At 29.1% G+C, this 7,711-nt stretch overlaps 1 protein-coding gene across 1 annotated transcript; it reads right to left on the bottom strand.

Moving 5' to 3' along the window:
- Positions 1-2,064: 2,064 nt before the first annotated feature.
- Osi5 (Osiris 5) lies at positions 2,065-5,482 on the bottom strand. Its single transcript, XM_065501950.1, has 2 exons — positions 5,005-5,482; positions 2,065-2,423 (listed from the first exon to the last, which is right to left on the bottom strand). Exons 1-2 carry the CDS (start codon positions 5,480-5,482, stop codon positions 2,065-2,067), a joined length of 837 nt encoding a protein of 278 aa, XP_065358022.1.
- Between the last annotated feature and the right edge of the window lie 2,229 nt (positions 5,483-7,711).

Here is a 7,711-nt window from a genome sequence, read left to right as displayed (position 1 = left end):
CAACACAAATAAGTTTTATATAAGCCGAACTACCAAATTTAGTACCGATCGGTCCATAATAAGTCATAGCTCCTATATAAAAACCAATTCCGAAAATTGCCAGTGATCATAAATATCTTAAAAATATTGGTATTCAAATAATATTCAATACAAATAAGTATCATATCAAACGAAAAATGTTTAAAATCATATGCTCGGTGTAGGGTATCATATGGTCGGGCTTGCCCGAATATACATATTTTATTTCTTGTCAGTATTGTAATTTTGCTAAACTTTGAATTTTTAAGAATATCCTCTTTAAAATTTCTTAAAATCGGTTAGAAAATACTTATGTGTATGGTTTTAATACAATTGCCAATTCGATTTCTTGAACTGAGAGTTTTTGGACAATTATAAGCATCAGTGTATGGTCTCAGTGGGTTTATCTATCCCATTATGTGTGTTGAGGCTCCATGATTTTGCAGTCTAAACGATATTTACTCTTCTGAATCTAACGATCGTAGAGTTCCATGAGAATAGTACAAGTTTAATCCTAACCGGCTTCAAACACTTAATCTCAGCGACGATTCCGTATAATATAATGGGATATTGTGTAATTTGACACGAAAAGACAATCATTCGAATTTGTATACTTTATGCATGGAAATTCGAAAATGTTTTCTTTCGAATCGAATTACATTCTAAAGTCACCAAGGCTACATTGTTCGCAAATACAATAATTTTCATCCCCAAGCGAAGGAACGTGGTTAAATTTCTTTATCGAATTGATCCAAATCTCTTTCGGAAACAACAACCAAATTAAATACTGGATTTTTAATGACAAATTGAAAAATTCATAATTCATGTACTATTCTGGAAATATTTTAATATACATACATACAATTAATTTCATTACTTTTTGGCATTAAATATTTAAATCTATTGCAATGTTATAAGTAAACAAAACTATTTGCTGGCATTTTCACTTCGTCTCTATTTTTTAATATATTCAGAATTTTAAACACTTATTATCCATTACTGTTTTCTTCATCAACTTTTGTTTGCTTCCTCCTTACATTCATCTTGTAATTCTCATTCACTTTTCATTTCTATTTATCGTGTTTGAAAATAAAGCATGAAGAAAATAAAATAAACAGAAAATCATATTGAATTAAATTTTTTAAAAGCCGATTAAATATTATGCACTTTCACTGTTTTCTTTTGAATTTGTTGTATTTTTTTTTCCAAAATATATAAAACCATAACCGAAAAAATTAATAAATTTACAAGATCTTGTAGAAGTTTGTTTCAACTGTTGAAAGATGGAAAAGACAAGTGCTACGGTTGTGGCTGCCAGCAGCCCATGGTCTTTTTTCTTTTTTTGGGTTTCATTTCGTCATAAAGTAGGTGTTTTGAATAAATACTCTCATACAAATTTTGTATAAAATTTGCATATTTCTTTCGATGGTGATGAAAAAAAAAATCTTATTGAAATGGGAATTTGTGTTGTGTGTTTCTTAGACAATAGAAGTGAAATTAAACATGTAACAGCTAAAAAAAATTTGGTATATAATATAAATTGTTTCCATAATATTTTCATGAATTTTAACCAGTTGTTTTACACCTGGTGAACTGAAGAATTCAAATTATGTAGTTTATTTATTTTGCTTATAAAAGAAGTCAGTTTGTTACATACATATTTGAAATTTTAATAAAATTGTTTCGTATAATGTTAAGTTGTGTTAAAGAGTGTTGAGGAATTTTAAACGCCCTAAATAGCACAATATATATTATGTCGGTAGGATTTTTGAAGCCCCACACTATACATTCCTTTTTTAAATTGATATTTACCAAATATTTAAATGGAAATATTCTCTGTCTGTTGAGATTCAGTACCATTTCATTTCAGTATCTTAACTTATCATCACTTTCGCAAATTCAATTTAAAAATCACCAGTATAAGCTGGCTTTTATTTTGTTTATTACAACTATTCGTTGTTTCTTTTTCAATAAATAAATATACACTTTATAAACCCTCGGAATGTATAAACTAAATAAATAATACTTAAATAATACTCAAACACATCATTTCTGCCATCCTCTATAGACCAGTGATGGTAGTTCCACTTTAACATCATTCTCTTTAGACAAAGATGACACTGATCCAGTAATAATATTTTTGTTGTTGATGCTACGACGTCGCCTCCTCCTGTGGTGATGACCATCCGCGGTTACATACTGCACACTGTGCGATGATTCTTGACCCTGTTGTCCCAAGGATTTTACTCCAACCATGGCAGCCATCATTAATGCAGTCATTGCAACACCCAACGCTTTCATAGCCAATGCACCAATGCCACCCAGACCCATCACAGCCATCATTTTGGACATCATCAAGCCGAGTGCCATTATCATGCCGTTGCCTTTATCTTTTTTGCGTGCTTCTGTATTTTCCGATTTATATTTCAATTTTATGTCATCATTGTTGTTTGTTAAGATTAAGATATAAATAGAAAAAAAAAACAGAGAAAGAAATTTATTTAAAAATACATCCTTTGTACGATTTTATTTACTTTTGAGAAAAGATTTTAAAATAAAAATGTCCAAACTTTATTTTTGTGTGCAAAAACTATTAGTTTTTGCAATGAATAGGCTCATTAAGGTTCCCTACATTACAATTTTGCGTTATTTTTGAATAACTTTTTTAAATAACGGCTTATAACTTTTAAAATTTTTATGAAACTGAAAAAACTAACAATGCAGTTTAAAAGACCAATTAATTCTTAATAATTTAGGGACAACAATTTTTTAATTTGCTGTTAGAACATCAATAATAGTTACCAAAAAGGGACAATAATTGTTTTGAAAAATAAATTGGAAGTATGAAAAAAAATTATATTAATGTACAGAACTTCTCCTGGGGCTCATTGTGTGCCTTGTGTGGTGGTTTCGCCCGGTATTGTTCTAAGTTAGCCGCATCCAACACATCCTCAATAAACGCCAAGACCAGTTACAAGATATTCAATTCATGTTGATATGTCACAGTACAATATAAAGTAATGTGTTGAACAAATTAAAAAAAAAAATTTAAATAAATAAAACTAAAGTCTGCATATCGGACTATTTGAAACAAGAACCAATTTAAGTTTTAAAAAAGAGCAAATCAAAAATGTGATGGATGGTCTCCCTTCTACCCTACCTTAGAGACTTGTTATTTTACCTCCGCCAATTAATCTAGAGTCTATAGATGTATTTTGTTCTTGTCGACCTACTCGCCCATACCTGATATATTGATATACCATTCATGTAGATTAGGTTAATTTGGTGATTCCAAAAGTTGATTTCAATCGCTATACCGACACCGCTGTAAGGGTACAAAATCATTCCTGGTTTCATTCTTGTTTTCAAGACTTTCCTTATGTATAACCAATTTGATTCACTTTATCACAAATTTATATTAGAGTGGCACTTAATAAACAAAAGTTGGATTTTGTAAAAAATTTGCCATTAAAAAATTACTTTTCAGTCCTAGAACAAGAAATGTAAAATTTTATTTTTTTAACGACGGTTTCAAAACTATTTAAAATTTTGTTAAACAAATTTCAGAATTTTTTGATCATCACATTGGGATTTATTGAGAATATAATAGGGAATACAAATATGAACAAATTATGAGAATATCTCCTATAGTTTTTACGTACCTGCGATTTAAATTTTGCAATTTTTGAGAATAACAAATTATTTGGCCATATTTTGGCGAATGAGCCAATTTCCTTAATGTTATGAATTTTAAGTAGAACTTTTTCAGAATATTATAGTCCAGATAATTATAAATATACTCTGAAAGTTTTACTAAAATTGGAAAATGTTAAACCTTAAATCGTGAAGTTCAAATGTCAGATTTTTCAATATTTGGAATTTTTAATGGAAAGATAGCGAAATGTTATATATTTTTGGGCCAATTTTTTATGAAATATAAATATAACATAAGGAAAATATAACATAAGGTCTTTTATTTATAATAACATCACAAAAATTGATAGTAACCCTTAATGGCAGTTGAGGTTAAAATGTCCCCAAACTTTTAAAATCTTAAAAAACCTTGTCAATTTCAATAGTGCTGAACAAAATTTTATTTTTAAAGGAAGCAAGCTTATTAGAAAGTAGAAAGTTTAACAATTTTCAAAAATTTTCACAATTTTTATGATTTTTTTTTAAATACTTTTTATTTATTAAATTTAAAAAATAACTTGAATGATTTAGTATTGACTGTATTTTTCGTGATTTTAAAAGTACAGTGTCATTGTAACCCCAAGTGCCATTTAGGGTTAAATTCCATGTTTATGCTGTTATTATAAATACTAGACTTTATGATATATTTTTATTAAGTTTTCTAATTTTAGTTAGACTTTCACAGTATATTTAGGATTATCTGGACTATAATATTATGAATAGGTTCTACTTAAAATTCATAACAATTTAAAGTATATATTTACAATATCATTTGAAATTTTCACAGTATCAGCTAAGCAGTTCTTTCTGTATTTCAATTAAAAATGGTGTATATGACTCTAGTTAAATTATTACGAAAACGCCCTACCAAATAATAAGTTATGTTTAACTTATTGTAAAAATCTCAATTGTGATCTTGAACTACTAAAATAATTGGTAAAGAGAAAATATAAACCCTGTATTTATAAAAAATAATTTCACAAAGTTTCTAATTTATATTTAGACTCTGCAACACACATTAAAAACCATAAAATTTACAATGTCAAAATTGTCATGTCCATACAAAATTACATTAAAAAAAAGCTTATGTTAATAAATAAAAATCATTTCAATGACCCAATACATATCTTCACGTTAAAAAATCATGGGAAATTACAATGAACCAAACATGATATTTGTAGTCAAAAGTGTAATGTACATGTGATTTACATACGTGAATCAAATAAGACTCGTGCCACAATTAGTCTGTCGGTTTGTCTATCATCTGCATCAGCGTCACAATCAGTCACTTACCATTCAATGGATTCATTTGCATTCCACTCTGCTCTGGATCACGTGCTAAATAACGTTCACTTTCATCAGACGACATCAAATCGGAAAATTTAATATTCAACTCATGTGTACGCAAATAGTAGGAGAAGCGTCCAAGGAAGGTGTCATCTGTATCGCCTTCTCCCACACCCGCTACACCATTAATATTATTATTATGAATTTTATTTATATTATTATTATTATTCGCGGTATTATTATGGCTATTTGTTGTTGATGGTACAATTTCCAAACCACGTACAATGACAATTGGTTTATCGGTTTTACTTAGATTATTGATAATATTATTTACTGCTCGTGAGCCACGACAGTACATGGAAGTTTCCAAGGAATTTGTTAAGCACTCGTCTGACACACTGCCAATATCCTCGGGTAATGAAGAATTGCAATAACGTAAAAGGACGTGAAAAATTATGGTAATTAAAGCACTTTGTTTCAACATTTTTGTTTATTGATTTATATATTATCGTTTTTCAAAAAATACCGCGTAAGTTATCCTTGACCGCCAGCCAATTGTTTGGCTTATGTTGTTTGTGTGTTACGAGCTCTTTAAACAAATGTCAACTAATTTCATTTATTTCAAACTATATCTAATTTATACTATTGTTTTGTATATGCAACATTATATCTATCTGTATATTTAGTAAGTACTGTCCTACCAACCCACAAATTTACCGACCACATTTCTTTTTTTGTCCACCCTTTTTTTCAAAAAAAAGAAAAAAAACATAACTACAGACATATAATTATTTGTTACAATTTTCTTTGGACTTGATGAAACTTTTCTTTTTTTAATTCTGCTACTGTTTTTTTAAGTAGATACAATTTTTCATTGGAATTGTTTTAAGTAATTTAAAATTTTCACGGTCAGTTGACCATGCATCATGAATTGAAATGTCTCAATACAGTGCTAAAGTTGTGAGTAAATTGAAAAAAAAACAGTTATAAATCAGACAAGTTGGAACATATTAAAAAATTTAGCATGATCGCTTGATAACCCAACACATAAGACAGTTCCCCAACTGTCTGTGTAGAGTTTCCAAAAGAACGAATAAATTCCAAACCGCGCTTTCTGTTATAAAAAATTTAAAACCGATCGGATATTGTTATTTTATGTTTTGGACTTGATTCCTAAATATTATCATATAATGGATTGTTCACCAGATTGTGAGCAAATGCGGCAGCGATCGTGCCGAAAACTTTCTCATACCCAAGATGCCATTCAAATGGCATCTCTCGCACCTTTAGTCTCACATCGGTCATCACCATATCATGATTGTGTTCAATTGTTTCGTGTGTAGAGACCACAACTGGGCGTCCAGAACGTTCGGCAACTTCCGTGCTTGTGCGGCTAAAGCGAAATTCAGTAAACCACTTTTCAACCATTGAAATTGATGGTGCAGAGTTCCCTTTCTATTTATCAAGCTTAATCTTTATTTAAGTGATGTTTTTTTCTGCAAAAAATAATGACGAAATTCACTTTTTTTTCCAAAAATGGCTGTCAAATACAAACTAAAAGACGCAGCTTGTTCAAATATAAATTAATCAATTTCCAGCACATGCAATGACATATCTATTTCGGTGTGTCCTTCAAATCTACGTTTCTCCGCGACTTTGGTGTCTGCATCTTCATATTCGGATGCCTTATAACTCCATCAACAATTTCTGCAAGAAAAGAATCCAGCTTTTTTCTTTTGTATCGAACTCATAAAATCGAGGGATAGGTGTATTAGCTTTCTGCATTACTTTACTACGAAAAATCAGTTTAGTAATGTAGATTTTTTTGTATCTCGTTCATTAGAAAAATATGTTTGCAAAAATAAAAATGTACTTGCTGATTGAAATTTGGAAACTGATTATGAAAATTAGGTCATAGAGCATATTGTTTATGGACATTTTAGTTGAAATTTATTAAAATTGATATTGAACCATGTTGTGCACATTTGAAACATGGAATTTTGTAGGAGTGAAATAATAACACGGTGCTACGATGGAAAAAATCTTGGAAAATGGCCTAGCGTGGGTTATAAGTCTTTGCTGAGTACACTACAAATTGTGTCTAAAAATTTCAGAAACACCCTCAAATTCAGAAGTTATTCTAAAAAAAACCGTTTTCAGTGATATTCGTCGACTTATCGACCTGAGCTTAGTCAGTTTTTGTCCGACTTTAAATTTGTTAACGAGTTTGGAAAGGAAACTGATTACGCTTTAAAATGACGTGCATTTTATAAGTATTATTTTTCTTAAGAATATCTAAAAGAAAAACAAAATTTATCAACTTTTTTGATTTTAGTCGCTTTTCATTGCTTATTTTGATATGAAAGTTTATAAAACTTTATACCAACATATATAGGAAACTTAGTTCTTAATAAAACATGGTTTTAATTATTCAAATCAGATTAAAATTGTAAAAGTTATTCAACTTTTAAATAAAACCATTTTTAGTATTTTCTCCCCCAGCGCATATGAATAAAAACAAGTAAGAGTGCTATATTCGGCTGTGCCGAATCTTATATACCCTTCACCAAATTATACTTCAAAATTTTAAATATTTTTAGGTAAAAAAAATTAAATTTTTTTTCCAGTTGTTTTTTCATTTTTTGGAAAAAAAATTTTTCGATTGTTATTTTAAATTTTTAAATTTTTTTTTTTTGTTTTTTAAATTTTTTTG

This window comes from Calliphora vicina, chromosome 1, assembly GCF_958450345.1.
Source record: "Calliphora vicina chromosome 1, idCalVici1.1, whole genome shotgun sequence".
Lineage (NCBI taxonomy): Eukaryota > Metazoa > Arthropoda > Insecta > Diptera > Calliphoridae > Calliphora > Calliphora vicina.
Note: the sequence above shows the minus strand (reverse complement) of the source record. Positions and strands in the feature narration are given on the sequence as shown.

Bases quoted from the DNA above. Each gene is read 5' to 3' on its own strand.
- Osi5 (XM_065501950.1), bottom strand. From the start codon at position 5,482: ATGTTGAAACAAAGTGCTTTAATTACCATAATTTTTCACGTCCTTTTA. The intron at 2,424-5,004 runs GTAAGTGACTGA...CGGAAAATACAG, and splicing joins GCAAATGAATCCATTGAATG to AAGCACGCAAAAAAGATAAA.